The sequence below is a fragment of the Felis catus genome, chromosome C1, assembly GCF_018350175.1.
Source record: "Felis catus isolate Fca126 chromosome C1, F.catus_Fca126_mat1.0, whole genome shotgun sequence".
In the NCBI taxonomy this organism is placed as follows: Eukaryota; Metazoa; Chordata; class Mammalia; order Carnivora; family Felidae; genus Felis; species Felis catus.
In genome coordinates, this window is record NC_058375.1 from 105,976,612 (window position 1) to 105,991,767 (window position 15,156).

The 15,156-nt window shown below is 46.0% G+C and overlaps 2 protein-coding genes across 6 annotated transcripts in view; one reads left to right on the forward strand and one right to left on the reverse strand.

Annotated features, from left to right (window-relative positions):
- Positions 1 to 4,407: 4,407 nt before the first annotated feature.
- Positions 4,408 to 6,858, forward strand: PSMB4 (proteasome 20S subunit beta 4). The gene is made up of 7 exons (XM_003990621.5): positions 4,408 to 4,581; positions 4,832 to 5,038; positions 5,315 to 5,461; positions 5,642 to 5,723; positions 6,110 to 6,226; positions 6,435 to 6,523; positions 6,733 to 6,858. Exons 1-7 carry the CDS (start codon positions 4,442 to 4,444, stop codon positions 6,743 to 6,745), a joined length of 795 nt encoding a protein of 264 aa, XP_003990670.2. The 5' UTR covers positions 4,408 to 4,441; the 3' UTR covers positions 6,746 to 6,858.
- A 1,409-nt stretch (positions 6,859 to 8,267) lies between these two features.
- Positions 8,268 to 15,156, reverse strand: part of POGZ (pogo transposable element derived with ZNF domain) — a 52,369-nt gene continuing 45,480 nt past the window's right edge. For all 5 annotated transcript variants that reach the window (XM_011285146.4, XM_045033505.1, XM_023259160.2 and 2 more), the window contains 8 exons: positions 14,033 to 14,167; positions 13,746 to 13,918; positions 13,449 to 13,589; positions 12,702 to 12,758; positions 12,401 to 12,513; positions 12,158 to 12,182; positions 10,345 to 12,024; positions 8,268 to 8,867 (listed from right to left, as the gene is read on the reverse strand). In XM_011285146.4, coding sequence (XP_011283448.1) covers positions 10,353 to 12,024; positions 12,158 to 12,182; positions 12,401 to 12,513; positions 12,702 to 12,758; positions 13,449 to 13,589; positions 13,746 to 13,918; positions 14,033 to 14,167 — 2,316 coding nt within the window. In that variant the 3' untranslated portion in view covers positions 8,268 to 8,867; positions 10,345 to 10,352. The remainder of the gene's footprint in view (positions 8,868 to 10,344; positions 12,025 to 12,157; positions 12,183 to 12,400; positions 12,514 to 12,701; positions 12,759 to 13,448; positions 13,590 to 13,745; positions 13,919 to 14,032; positions 14,168 to 15,156) is intronic.

The following is a 15,156-nucleotide window of genomic DNA, read 5'->3' on the forward strand; positions in this document are numbered from 1 at the left end:
CTCACGGTTTATGAGTTGGAGCCCCACATTGGGCTCGCTGCTGTCAGCGCAGAGCCAGCTTCAGATCCTCTGTCCCCATCTCTCTCTGCCCCTCCCTGGCTCTCTCTCTCTCAAAAATAAACATAAAAAAAGAAAAAGAAAGAACGTATGAAGCACAGGGACATGCTCAAATAGATAGCACATTTGCAGTCTAAGGAGAGAAAGGAGAATTCTGGGCAAAAGCAATATCTGAAGATATAATGGCTGAGAATTTTCAAAAACCAGTGAAAGATACCAACTCAAGAAGCTCAGCACACCCAAGGAGGATAGATACAAATAAAACAACGCCTAGGTACATCCTCCTAACACTGCTGTACATCAAAGACACTGTTGAACATCTCAAAAAAAGTCAGAAGAAAGAAAACCACATTATCTTCAAAGAAACAACAGTATGACACTCAGGTGACTTCCTAACACAAACAGTGGAAGTCAGAAGATAATGAAATAACATCTTTAAAGTTTCAAAAGAAAGTAACCATCAACCCAGATTTCCATAGGAGAGGGAAAAAATGCCACCACAAAAAAAGTTTCAAAAAGACACTTTTACCAAAACATGTAAAAAAAGAATAAAGTTGGGGATCTTACACTTCCTGATTTCAAATCTTGCTACAAATCTACAGAAAGCAAAACAGTGTGGTACTGTCATAAAAACAGACACACAGACTAATGGAATACAACACAGAACCCAGTAATAAATTATCACACATACAATCAATGAATTCCATGAGGTACAAATGCCATCCATTGAGGAAAAGACAGTCTGTCCAATAAATGATGTTGGGGAAACTGGATTTCCACACGCAAAGAATTAAGCTGGATCCTTACTTTATACCATATATAAAATTTAACTCAAAATGGATAAGAGATGCATGGAGTGCCAGGCTGGCTGTCAGTGGAACATGTGACTCATTTTTTTTTCTTTTTTAACGTTTTATTTATTTTTGAGACAGGGAGAGACAGAGCATGAACAGGGGAGGGTCAGAGAGAGGGAGACACAGAATCTGAAACAGGCTCCAGGCTCTGAGCTGTCAGCAGAGAGCCTGACACAGGGCTCGAACTCACGGACCGCGAGATCATGACCTGAGCCAAGTCAGACGCTTAACCGACTGAGCCACCCAGGTGCCCTGGAGCATGTGACTCTTGATCTTGGGGTTGTCTCTTCAAGCCCCACATTGGGTATAGAGATTACTTAAAAATAAAATCTTTCCTAAAAAGTGGATTAGACATCTAAATACAAGAGTTAAAACTATAAAACTCTTAGAAGGAAACCAGAGGAGAGCTTCATTGACATTGAAGCATTAATAATTTCCTGTATATGAAGTCAAAAGTATGGGCAACAAAGGAGTAAATTGATAAATAGGGATATGTCAAAACTGAAAACTTCTGTGCATCAAAGGACACTGTTGAAAGGCAATTTCAGTTCCTGCCTTTGTGGGGACTTTTAGTTTGGCAGAGGAGACAGTATTACGGCAAGTGTGATGCATGCTGTGAGAGAGATACTGTAGAACTGAATTATAGAGGATGTAAAATTGCAAAAATCCTCAGGGAAGACCCATAGAGTAGTGCAGCTATGGCGAAGCTGGATAGGTTTTCTTTCTCATCTTTCTGTTATACGCCCCCCCCCCCCCGCCCCCAGCAGGTCAGGAAATGATCCTTAACTCTTTTGGAGTTGAAGGTTCAAATTCCATTTCTCCTAAAAAGTAGCGTAGTAAAAATGTTTGTGAGGTGGTGGGGATGGTGGTTGCTATATTCCAATTTAGTCTAGTTTTATTTCTGTTCTGAGAATTTAAGGACATCCCCTATATTCAAGCATATCCTGACAGGTTTCAGGTTTCAAATCCAGTCCAAGGATTGCTGATTTAAGAGCTTAAACTTTGGTGGGAGCTAAGTGTTAATTACACTCAAAGTTAACAGCCAACCATAGAAAATTAGGCACACTTAAAAAAGATTTTCCAGATAATATCAGACCTGCTTTAGAAAAGTGGGGCACCTGGTTGGCTTCAGTAGGTTACACGTCGGACTCTTGATTTCAGCTCAGGTCATGATCTTGTGGCTTGTGGGTTGGAGCCCCGTGTTGGGCTCTGTGCTGACATCTCAGAGCCTACTTGGAATTTCTCTCTCCTTCTCTGCCCCTCCCCTGCTCATGCTCTCTCTGTCTCAAAATTAATAAATACACATTAAAAAAATAAAAAGAGAAGAAAGAAACTTCCAAATTTCCCTTGTTTGTTTAATTTATGTCTTGTTTTTACCTCATAACAAAAGACAGGCGGGGAGCACCTGGGTGGTTCAGTCGGTTGGGCGTCCAACCGACTCAGGTCATGATCTCACGTTCATGAGTTCCAGCCCCGTGTCAGTCTCTGTGCTGACAGCTCAGAGCCTGAAGCCTGCTTCGGATTCTGTGTTTCCCTCTCTCTCTGTCCCTCTCCCCATCGCAGTCTGTCTCTCTCAAAAATAAATAAACATTAAACAAAAAATTAAAAAAAAAAAAAGACAGGGTGGTCACCTTCTTTTGAGTATTGCATCATCAAATGTTGGCGGTTTGAGAGCCATTCTACTCTCAGGCTGGATGATTCTAGATCCTTTCACTTTTCTTCATTTAGGCCTGATGGAATTTTGACTACTTGTCTGATCTCTGGAACTGGTACTGGCCCCACAAGAACCTTAATCTGAGGACCTAAGAAGGAGTGAGACCAAAACCAGCAAGCCATGAGACCACTTCTAAACAAGGACATAGCCAGTTAATTGCTGATTGATTGACTGATTGATTGATTTAAAGTTCATAGAATGAGGGCTCTGGCAGCTACAAATAACAAAGTATTCGCGTAGTTTTCGAGGAATCCCAGTAAGCCATCATCCCACTGAGCACCTGCTATTTGTTCAAGTAAAACTGAGTGACCCAAGAGTCACTTGGAATATAGGGTTTGAGGAAGTGGCTATTAATTAGAAAAATAAGTATATTTTTCAAGACCAAAGGTGATACAACGAGTGTCAGTTGGGTGCCTCTAACACAAGATCTTGAACCTTCCCTTTCCAGGGTTTCATGACCCAATAAAATTTTTTGTTACTTAATTAGGTTAAGATTTCCTGCATTGCTTTGGTTAAAATTAACTCATGGAATTTTTTTTTTTAACGTTTATTTATTTTTGAGACAGAGAGAGACAGCATGAACAGGGGAGGGGCAGAGAGAGAGAGGGAGACACAGAATCTGAAACAGGCTCCAGGCTCTGAGCTGTCAGCACAGAGCCCAACGCGGGGCTCGAACCTTGAGATCATGACCTGAGCCGAAGTCCGAGGCTCAACCGACCGAGCCACCCAGGCACCCCATTAACTCATGGAATTTTTAAAACGAAATTGATTTGGTTTCCCACTAAGTAAAAAATTTTTAATTCAAGTTGTGTGGGGAGGAGTGACAAAGTAGTGATTTTAGGTTCACCAGTTTGATTTTAATTTTTAAAAAATGTTTATTTATTTTGAGAGAGAGCCTGTGCACCAGCAGGGGAGGGGCCCAGAGACAGAGAATCCCAAGCAGCCTCCCTGCTGCCAGTGCAGAGCCCAGCTCCCCTCCACCCAGATCTCATGAACCTTGAGATAATGACGGTAGCCAAAATCAAGGATCCTGGGCTTAACCCCTTTCGCCACCCAGGCGCCCCGCCCAGTTTCATTTTATATACTGTTCCAGTCCCTGCTACATAACCACATTGAAAAGGAAACTTCTGGAATTTGGTTTCATGCCCACAGTCAATGGAATTTTTCTGCTACATACGAGGTGGGCAAGAGCATCTGACAATAAGAAAACTTTCAGATATCTGTCCAAGTTCCCACAGAGTGACCCACCTGAAATACCATACACCACAGGATTTGCACATCTGTATGATTCTTTTTTAAATCTGGGCTTGAAGACAGATTTACCTTCACTCTCTGTGTGGCCACGTAAAATCACTACACCACAAGACATATTTATAAAACGGGTGGAGTAATGCCTGCTATACAAGGCTGCTTTGAGAAATACACATGTTAAGAGATCCCGCGTTCACTGTTAGTTTCATATGGGCTTTTTGATAAAGATACAGAAAAAGGACAAGAGAATTTCTGCCTCCTCGCTCAGGATCAGTGTCTTAAAGTGGTTCCACATACCTACCTCCCAACCAATCTCCCCGACCTTGAATTTGTGCGTCAGAAACTGATCTAGTCCAGACTCTACTGCGCGGCGGCGCCGCGCTGCGACGTCACGCGATTCCACAACTCTGGGTCCCAGCCGTCAACCACAACGAAGGTAGATGAGCCTTGACCTCATCAACATGGCTACTGGAGGTGGCCGGCAGGAAGAAGGTGTGCCCACAGAGGGATCACTTCCGCTTCCGTTGGCGCAAGCGCTGTCATTTCTTCTGCCACCGTGACTAAGATGGAAGCGTTCTTGGAGTCGCGGTCCAGTCTTTGGGCCGGGGTTCCGGCCCCGGGGCAGTTTTACCGCATCCCGTCCACTCCTGGTGCCTCGGTGGATCCGGCATCCGCTCCCTACGGGGGTCCAATGACGCGCACGCAGTAAGCTCTTGGCGTCCGAGCCTGCGCAGGGGGCGGGACGGTGGGACCTGGTGCGGCGGGCCGGTGCTTAGGGAGCCGGGAAGGCGAGATGAGGGCCGCAGGGCAAGCCAACAGCGAGGAGCGCGGGGCGGAGAGTCCCGGAGAAGCAAAGGAGGCCTGGAAAATCAGAAGCGGAACCCACTGCGCAGAAGAGGGCTCCGGCTCTTCCAACGTTCCTCCCCTCGCCAGACCTCCCTCTCTCTCTGTGCAGGAACCCCATGGTGACCGGGACCTCGGTCCTCGGCGTTAAGTTTGAGGGCGGAGTGGTGATCGCAGCAGACATGCTGGGCTCCTATGGCTCCTTGGCTCGTTTCCGCAACATCTCTCGCATTATGAGAGTCAACGACAGCACCATGCTGGGTGCTTCCGGAGACTATGCTGATTTCCAATATTTGAAGCAAGTTCTCGGCCAGATGGTGTAAGTCATCTGGAGAAGAGGGAGTAGATCCCAGGTGGGGAGAGGAACTTACTGTTTTGTTTTTAGAAATCCCCATAGAAGTCCTAGAGTGGAGGAGTCTGAGGCTGCAGCAGAGGGCCGGAAAGTTGCTGGGGTTCCGTGGAAGATGAGAGTGTTTACAATACATAGTTTTTGGCGTTAGGGGGGTGTAGAATGAAGAAGATTGTAACTTTTGTGGGGTGGATGGAATTGCCGATTTCCATTCTCCCCCTTTCCTCACAACCAATTCCTTTGAAGGATTGATGAGGAGCTGTTGGGAGATGGACACAGCTATAGTCCCAGAGCTATTCATTCCTGGCTGACCAGAGCCATGTACAGCCGCCGCTCCAAGATGAACCCCCTGTGGAACACCATGGTCATCGGAGGCTATGCTGATGGAGAGAGGTTGATTTGAATACAAATAACTTATTTCCCCACCCACCCAACTACTAATGTCTATGTGGCATCTTCTCTCTCCCCCCTGAGGGAATGCCACTTCTCAGACCCTTTTGTCCCATCCTTCAGCTAAAGTACCTAAGAAAGCCTAAAATGAAATGAGTTCTTTGACCTGTTGTGTCCTGTTAGCTTCCTCGGTTATGTGGACATGCTTGGTGTAGCGTATGAAGCCCCTTCGCTGGCCACTGGTTATGGTGCATACTTGGCTCAGGTATGTAGGGGAGAGGGATTGGAAGACAAAAGGCGATGGGGGCTTGTGGTTGTCTGCTTGTTCTTCCTGTGAAATTCCAACGTGGACTAGGCTAGGATCCCTACTGCTGGACACGTGGTTTCTTTGTAGTCTGGAGGCTGTATGTGGTACTTAACGTTCCAATGACAGAGTGGTGGCTCAGAGATTCAGTAGACATGTGCAAAGAGGAAATGCCCTAGAACTTGCCCTTCAAGTAGGTCTTAGCACAAGTAAGCAGAATTCATTCTGGGGAGGCAGGAGGTGGAATGTCACCTTTTTAACCCATTTATGCTGCTTTTCACACCGTGGAATTGAGACAGGCTGGTATTCAGCCTCTGGTATCTCCCATGTTTTCCCCATTTCCCTAGCCTCTGCTGCGAGAAGTTCTGGAGAAGCAGCCAGTGCTGAGCCAGACCGAGGCCCGAGAGCTGGTGGAACGCTGCATGCGTGTGCTGTACTATCGAGATGCCCGTTCCTATAACCGGGTAAGGAGGGATGTGAATAATAAAGATGACAGGACTCTAACTGGCATGTTCTCGATAGTTGGGATACCTGGGTCTTTGCTTTTGAAGAATGGATTGCCGAATCTCCTATTTTCAGATTAGGGGAAGACTCTCTACTTGACCTTTGAGCAGGTCCCAGGAACTTCAGGTGGGGGTGGGCATTTTTATTGAGAGCTCTGCTCTCTTTCAGTTTCAAATTGCCACCGTCACCGAAAAAGGTGTTGAAATAGAGGGGCCACTGTCTGCGGAGACCAACTGGGAGATTGCTCACATGATCAGGTGATTGACATTAAAATTACGGAAGAAAACATAAGTGGTAGAACAGATGGGAGTCTCCTTGGCTTGCACTAAGCTGGGTTTTTCTGGAGGTCTCCTCCAAAAAACCTCTTTGGCGGGGAGAGGGGTTTGGGTTGGAGGACAGAGTTGCTTTTAGGAATTAATTCCTCCCCTGTGGCTTCACAGTTTTATTATGTTGTCTTCCTTTTTAGTGGCTTTGAATGACATACAGATGCATTATCCAGAACTGAAAGTTGTGCCCTTCTTCTCACTTTGAACTTGGCTGGTTCAAAGGTATACTTTTCTATTGTAAAATAAATAAATCCTTTGAAATGCTGGCTGAGTGGTTTTATTGTCTGACCAGGTCACAGTAAGAGTGAAGCTGCTAATTACTGCCACATGCCATCTGCATTCCTGGTCAGAGAACCCTTTGGCTCTTGGTTCTCATAGCAGATACAGGATTCTCTGCAGGACAGCACAGGAAATCTGCCACGGTCTTCATTTGGGCCTATGCTGAAAACAGCTGTGTAGAAGCCAGGCTTAATTTTTGTGGGATAACAAAGGGCTTAACATTTTTCTTCAACATTTATCCCCACCCATGTGCTAGATTCTTAAAGAATTTCTGGTTTAATGTTGGTTGCAAATGTGATTTTAGTTAAAACACTGTTTCAAAGATAGAAATAGTGTCTGGTAAAGCTGCCCCCAGCGGGACCTGACAGCTCAATCCCTCACCTAGGGCCACCTCCTCACCCTTAGTAGAGGAAATACTGAGTAAATTCAGCATTTAACCTAAATGTTTATTGTCCAGATCTACGATCAGAAAACCTCTTAAAGGTCTTATGTGTTCAGGGGCACCTGGGTGGCTTAGTCGTTTAAGCATCCCACTTCAGCTCAGGTCATTATCTCAGGGTTTAAGCTCCCCCTCAGGTGAGCACTGCTTCTCTCTTTCCCTCTCTCTCTCTGCCCCTTGCCCCCTTGTGCCCTCTCAAAAATAAAGTATTAGGTGATCATTTAAAAGTTTAGGGGCACCTGGGTGGCTCAGTCAGTTGAGCATCTGACTCTTGATTTCAGTTCAGATTGTGGTTTCAGGGTTCATGAGTTCAAGCCCCAAGTCAGGCTCTGCACTGACTGTGGAGCCTGCTTGGGATTCTCCCCTCTTTGCTCCTCTCCCGCTTGTTCACTCACTCTCAAACAAGTAAACTTTAAAAAAAAAAGTCCTCTAAGTTTAGCTGTGACTCAAATCATTTGGGGCATTAAGCCAAATTCGACTCCCAAAATGGTGTTAAACCAGAATTTTAACGTTTATTTTTTGAGCAAGAGACTGACAAGCATGAATGGGGGAGGGGCAGAGAGAGAGGGAGTAAGATTCTGAAACAGGCTCTAGGCTCTGAGCAGTCAGCATAGAGCCCGATGTGGGACTTGAACCCACGAACCTACAACCTGAGTCAAAGTTGGACGCTTAACTGACTGACCAACCCAAGCGCCCCTAAACCTGAATTTTAAAAATGAACACCCTAGGTGATTCTGATGCACATCCTCTCTAAACTGCTTTGAGAACTAGTATAGGCAGCAAGCTCAAAGTATTTTTTTTTTTAAACTCCAACTATTCCAGAACTTCAGTAAGGTAAGAGTAGAGGGAGAAATCAAAGTATCTCCATTTTATCCATGTCGCAACAAACTAGTAAATGAAAGTAAAAGGAAATCATGAGTTTTCTGTCTTCCACATATTCAGTCTCAACACAGAAAGTAGTCAATAAATACTTGTTTATTGATTAAACTGAATTATAAAAAAAAAAAACAAAAAAAAAAAACTTCCTTCTACTACTAAGCCATGCGGGCGGAATCCACAAAGATAACTTCCTGGCCAAAACCCAGCTGATCCACTGTTGGTCTTATGGTCTTAAAAAAATTACCCATCAGGAAAGTCAAATAATGCAGAGGCCAGGGACCCAGCTCTGCTGAGGCTGGGGCTGCTGCGGAGACTACCAAAGAGGACTCGGTCACTGTAGATAGAGTTGACCATAGTTCTTGAACTTTCTCAAAGGCAAAAGGATGACTTCAAGGTCCGTGTTCTGTCAAAATGGCATCAGGCAGAAAGCTGGGGAAGAGCAGGCCAAGAGCAGACGGATCTTCAGTTCACTTTCCAGATGCCATGGGTTCATGAAGCTGGCCAAGCTGTTCATGGGTGGGATCACTCCAGTTCACTATATTATAGTGTGCTGGGGTTAAAAAACCAAAAAATGGAGGTGAGGAGAAAGAGGTGGTAACAAATGTCACACCTGTACCACCAGGCCCATCACATCTTGAGCATGTCCCAGTCTGTGAAAGCCTACTACAATAGGGTTACCTAGGAAAAAAAAACAAACCACATTGTTTATAAATCCATTTCCCCTCATTTTATTAAGTGTTCCACTTATGTACACTTTAAAGATGAACCACTGACAAGCCCGTGCAGGCTGTCTCCTTGGCTCCCAGGAGGGACATGTTGCTGAAAGACTTGGGATGGATAGAAGGTATAGCTGTGGGAGAGCTGGGCTTGGGTTTTTGTTCCTTTTCTCTGTATGTTACACAGTACGTTTCAGTTTATAACCATGAGTACATACAATTAAAAAAAATCCCTCATGCAAACTGTAGAAAAATTTTCTTTCCTTGAAGCTGGCAGTGAAAAATAAAGATTCATGTCTTTTTCTTTGTGCACACCCCTGTGTTTCCTCTTCAGGTCCCCTTCTTCTCTAAGCATTAAGAGAAATGAGGAAAGCCACAGGGTTAAAACAGGATTTCAACAAGTGGTTTGTCTTGTTTTATGAAGTTCAACATGTAACTTCTTGTACAGTTAGCTCCTGGCTTTAGGACATGTGATCTCTTGAACAGGCATGCTGTCCACTTAACATGTTGAAGACCCATACACTGGGAATGGCCTCCACCCTAACACTGTGTGATCACTTCGGTACCTCTTGCTTGCTAATGACACGTGTATGATCCTTTGTCCGGAGTGATGGGGTGAGCATGGGAAGAGGGGCCAAGGATCCCAATGCAAAGAATATTGGTTCTGTCATGTTTTTGTTGGAGGGAAGGTGGTGAGGAAAAACAAATCTAATTCATCATTCTGGATGAGAGGTGGTTTCATGCATTTTTAAAGCCACAAGTTTATATCTCAGAGTTGCTGTAGAAACCAACATCTCTGGAGAGGGAAGGAAAGAAAGGAGAAGGAAGAGAGAGTTCAGTGGGATTTTTTTTCCATTTTCATTTTTATATAAAAGTGTTAAGACCACAATGAAAAAAGTTTTTTTTATCCATATATATAATAAACCAGTTTGTGAGCTACATATTTTTGTCTTTCCCATCTTCAGAAATGTTCTCACATTGACAATGGTTGGAAAGCATCATGCCCAAAGACATTGCCACACAGTAAAACAAACAAAAAAACCCAGATGTACTATGATACAATTGAGGTAAAAGGGGAACAAAAATTTAACATTCGCCCACAAAGAATATTTTTTTCTTTTTCTTGATTTTGTCAGAAAAATACCAAACACAGTGATTTAAGTTTTAAAAAAAAAGTCACGAAAACCGGTTTTTAGCAGAAGTGAACGACCAATGGGCCAGCTCCTTGGCTCAGACGGGATCACCACTGGTATTCCTAATAATCCACAAATCCACAGGGAAGCAGAAGTCAACATTGCGGGGGGAGTGGGGGCATAAAATTAAAAAATATAAACCAAATACCCCACCTGGCATATCCCCTTTTCCCTAAATCCCTCTACCCACCCCCTCACGGTTCCCCTCCCTCCCCCCCCCCCCCACACTCCACACCCGCTCCTGACCCCAGCACTCAAATCTCCATCAGATCTAGGTCAGCTTCTTCAAATCCATAAAAGGACTCGGTCTCGCTTTCACCCTCAAAGAGCTGGTGAAGGCTCTCAGGCTCAACTGTCTCTTCAGGAGATGATCTGGGTCGGGGAGTGGAAGCTGAGGGCTCCTCAGACTGTTCCCCACTCAGCTTCAGCTGCTCCTCTAGGGAGGCGATGAGCTCCTCCTGCATGTCAGCGTTTCTAGTGGGTGAGTTAATGTTGCCATCAGGGCCAGGTAGGACACTGGCCACGAGGAAGGACCGCTGCACCAGCTCTGGACAGTTCCCAATGACGCCCAACACCTCAGCCAGCCAGACCAGCACCAGTTGAAGCAGGACGTCGGAATCACATGCAGTATCTGCCATTTCCCGAGCCTGCTCCTTCCACTTTTTGTGCAGAAAGTTCTTGATGGTTCGTTTGATGCACACATCTAACGGCTGGATTTTGGAGCTACAGCCCGCCGGGACCACTGCAGGCAAGGTGCTAGAGGCACTTAGCATAGCCAGCACCTCTTCCGACAAGTGAGTGCGATGACAGTCCATCACAAGCATGCCTTTGCTGCGCTGGCACGCTGTGTGCTTCTGCCACACTCGGGCTGACCACAGCTCCATGATCTCGTCATCACTGTAGCCACTCTCCTTCACCTCCAGCAGTATCGAGTCCGGCACGTTAGCAGGCTGATCCATTTGTCCTCGGTAGAAAACCAGGGTGGGGAGGACAGTGCCATCGGCCAGAATGGCCAGCACCATGTCACACCAAGGTTCCCCCGTGCCCACTGTCTGCAGGGCATTCTCCTTTCGGTCATCACTGCTTAGCACCTCTGTATCTAGGAACAAGGAGATCTCATCAATAGCCACAATCATGGACAAGGGTAAGTCCTGGTTGTGAATCTGTCGTTGCACGAATTCAATGAAGAGTCCTGCATTCTCTGCCACATCCTTAGGTAGGGTGTGGGCCACAGCTCGCCGGGCATGGGGGGTCAGGTGGTGCCGGAGCATGAAGCGCACAGCCCACTCATAAGAGATCTTAAACCCTCCCTCCAAAGAACGTCCTATTTTGGTAGCTTTCTGGAACAAGGTCTCCTCATTCACAGGTAGCTGCTGCTCTCGCTGGGTTAGCACCCACTCAGCCAGCTTCTCTTCTGCTTCTAAGCTCAGATATTTGCCCTCCAGATTCTCCCCCTGGGAGGCCTGGAAGCGCCGAAGCCAACGTCGGATCCGTCGCTGTGGATTTCGGAAGTGTTCAGCAGCCTGTTCTGTATTGCAGCACAGGGCAAACAGGACCACTCGAAGCTTCTTCACAGACAGCTGCTCCTTCTTGCCAACTCCACTGCCACTACCACCCCCTGTGGCCTGCTCAGGCTCCTGGATGACCGGGCTACCTTCATCCTGGTCATCCACATTCAGACATTCGGCCCCCTCTGTGGCCAAGGGTGGGAGGGCTAAAAGCTGGGGCTGAGTTGGGGTTGGCGGTGGGGTTGCGGTTGAGGCTGGGGACGGGAGTGCTTGGGCCAAAGGAGGCGGCAGCTCTTCAGGCTCAGCTGGGGTGGCCCCCACAGATTTCACAGTGGCAGTTTTATTAGAGGGGAAGGCAGGAGGAGGATATATATTCTTCAAGCTCCGGTCATGTACTCGGTCACGAGTGTGGCCATGTCTAAAGGGTTAGCAAAGAGAGGAAAAGAAAGCTCAGTTCAACCAGGAAAATGAAATACTACTGGCAGTGATAATAAAAAAAGATGAATCACACTGGAAAGCAGAAACTAAACCATGAAGGGAGTTTCTGTTACCTTGAGTGAGATATCCAAGTGAGTCCTATGGGAAACGGGGCAATAAAAAAAAAAGTTAAACTCAACGAAGAAACAAACCCTCCAGTCTTATATAAACTTCAGGTTGGAATGCTTCCAATTTGGTGATGTCTATCTAAATAGTGGATGAGTCAGGCCAGGTAGAGATGCTCCTGACTCACACAGCAGGACCCGTACCCTTAGCTTTTTTTTCTTGTCCCACTCACCCCCACCTCTACTACTTACCCCGTGGCAGGACGCTGCTGGATCTGTGAGAGGGGTTGAATACCAAATGCTTGGCCATGGCATCTCCCACAGAGGTAACAAAGGTACATGAAGTGCAAGCCAGCTTGATTCCACTAAGGAAGAGAATCAAGAGCATACAAAACAAATATAATAGTGACACTGGGAGTAAGTTCTGAGGCTTAATAAAGCGAGTGTCCTTTCTCTTCTCTCTCAAATTAATTCACATGCCCAAGCCCCCATGATAAATGGATTAATGTAAGAACTTGAAAAATTAAGAGTCCATCAGTAAGTTTTCTCTTACCTCACAGAATTTTTAAACAAAGCCAAATACTTGGGGCTCTTGCGTGGAACATGATTGCTGAGAAAGACAAAGAAAAAGTGGCATGAGTTAGGGGCTCTGCTTGCCAGAGGTCAGCAGTCTCTGACAATGCCCCCAACAAAAGAGATGCCCCTTCAGTCCGTCCTCACTTCAACCTAAGCCAGTTTCCCTGTCATACTAATATTCCCTATTAGTGTGCATAAAAATCACCAGGAGAGCTATTAAAACACACACTCTGATTAAGTGGCCTGGGGGTGAGGGACAGAGGCTGAATTTCTAACAAGCTCCCATCTATTGCTGCTGGTCCCTGGGCATACTCAGTAGCAACGTCCTACAAAATTAGAGCACTATCAAAGCCATATGAACATGGGTGTGACCCGGGGCACCAGGGCGGCTCAGTGGGTTGAGCATCCGACTTCAGCCCAGGTCATGATCTTGTGGTTTGTGAATTCGAGCCCTGCTTCCGGCTTTGTGCTGACAGCTCAGAGCCTGGAGCCCGCTTCAGATTCTCTCTCTCTTTGCCCCTCCCCAGCTTGTGCTCTTTCTCTCTCAGAAATAAACATTAAAAAAAAAATTAAAAAACAACAACAACAAAAAAACCCCATGGGTTTGACTCTTACTCTTCTAGGAGAGATAGACAAACAGCTCTAAGAGTTGGAAGGAGGGAGTGAAAGGAGTTCTGGAGAATCTGAACTCCCACATAGGATCACTAGTTTAACTGTGACTTACTTGATCATGTGGTTGGCATAGGCTCGAGAGCAGCAGGTGCTATAGCGACACAGAGAGCAGTGAACATAAGTGGGGAAATGATTAGGGAAATCTGGGATCTCAAAGCTGCACTCTAGACATGTCTGTCGGCCCATGACACTCCTGTCAAGAAACAAGGAAAATTCTTGTTATCGCCCCAGGAGTCTTCAGATTGTGGGGGCTGCAGACAACAGATGCTGCTAAGACACTACCAGATTACACTGGCTATAGGAATAGTCGTGCCCACCCGGCCCCCAGCCTCCAGAAGAAGGCACTGACATTTTCCTAACAGCTCTCTTCTGGATGTTGCGCCGGACAGGGGGATAAAGGAAGACAGGCAGAGGGTCTGTTGAGGAGGCCAGTGGTGCTGCCTCCTGCAAGGTGCTGGGAGGTGCATCATTGGAGGAAACAGGAACAGTTCGTGGCTGTCCTCGGGAAGCCCGGATTGTCACCTGTGAGCCAAGGGAAGGAACAATTAGACGCCACCCATGCCGAATCTCAGGATAGTGACAATCTCTATTCCTCCCCTCATGGATCTATAAAAGAAACACTGACAAGCTCTTTACCTTGGTGCCTGGTTTCAAACCTTCTAGCTGCTTGGGCTTACGGAAGGTTTTATGGTGCTGAAGCTTGTGTTCAATTTTGTCCTTTGCAAAGAGAAACTGCAGCCGGCATTTGTTGCAGTGATAAACATTCCTCTTCTGAAGGGAGAAAAAGAAAGAGCATCCCTTAAAGGTTCCCCCAAAACTTTCTTCCCTGATAAGAAGGTAGATCAATGCTAACAATCATTCTTTCCCCCGCTTTCTGTGATTAACTAAAAGAGGAAAAAAGAAATACACAACATGACACCAAAACCTACCACTGAGAATCATCACCTCCCAGGGTCCCAAACAAAGGCAGACTCAGGCAGGATGTCTAGATGCTCGAACCATCCCTTCCTGACCTGGTTTAATAATGTGGATTAGTGACTAAAGCTTTCCTTGCCCCTGCTTTGTCTTTACAATGTGGACAGTGCTACCTACCTCCAGATATTCTTCTTTTTTTTTTAAACAGCAATATATGATTAAAAAAAATCATACTTTTTATTCTGTACTGCTTCATGTTTTAAGTTTGCCTTCCGTCCCTTTGCACAGAAACCATGTGTTACCAGTTTCCTGGGTATTCTTTCATGGACAGTCTATGCACATAACCACGTAACACACACATACATCTGTAATCACCACCTCCCTGTTTGCCCTTTCGTTTTCTTAACCCAAATGATAGTATTTTTCCATACCCTGCTGTCTTTCCTTGCACACATCACTGTATACAGATATGCCTCCCTGTGAGACAAGTTTGAGGATCCAGACTGCCTACTCTTAGGTCCTTCAGCAACAGGACCCAGCCCTATAGTCTTCTTCCCAGGGTAGCAAGACTCCACTTCCTGAGTACAAGGGACAATATCCATGCTGCTCTTTGGAAACACCTGCGTGGGGGATTACCAGCAGTCACCCCTGTGCAAACGAGTGTGTGAGCCCAGGAGGGAGCTCACATGTGACAGTGGGAGCACATGTGTGCACACCCAGGCAGGTGCACCCCTCTGGTTCTCCATTTTGTGTCTTCTCTATGCACTTTCACTCTCCTCCTCTAGTGGTTCCTTTCTGGCAACAGTTTAAAATTCCAGCTTAAAAACAAAACACAACAAAAGCAA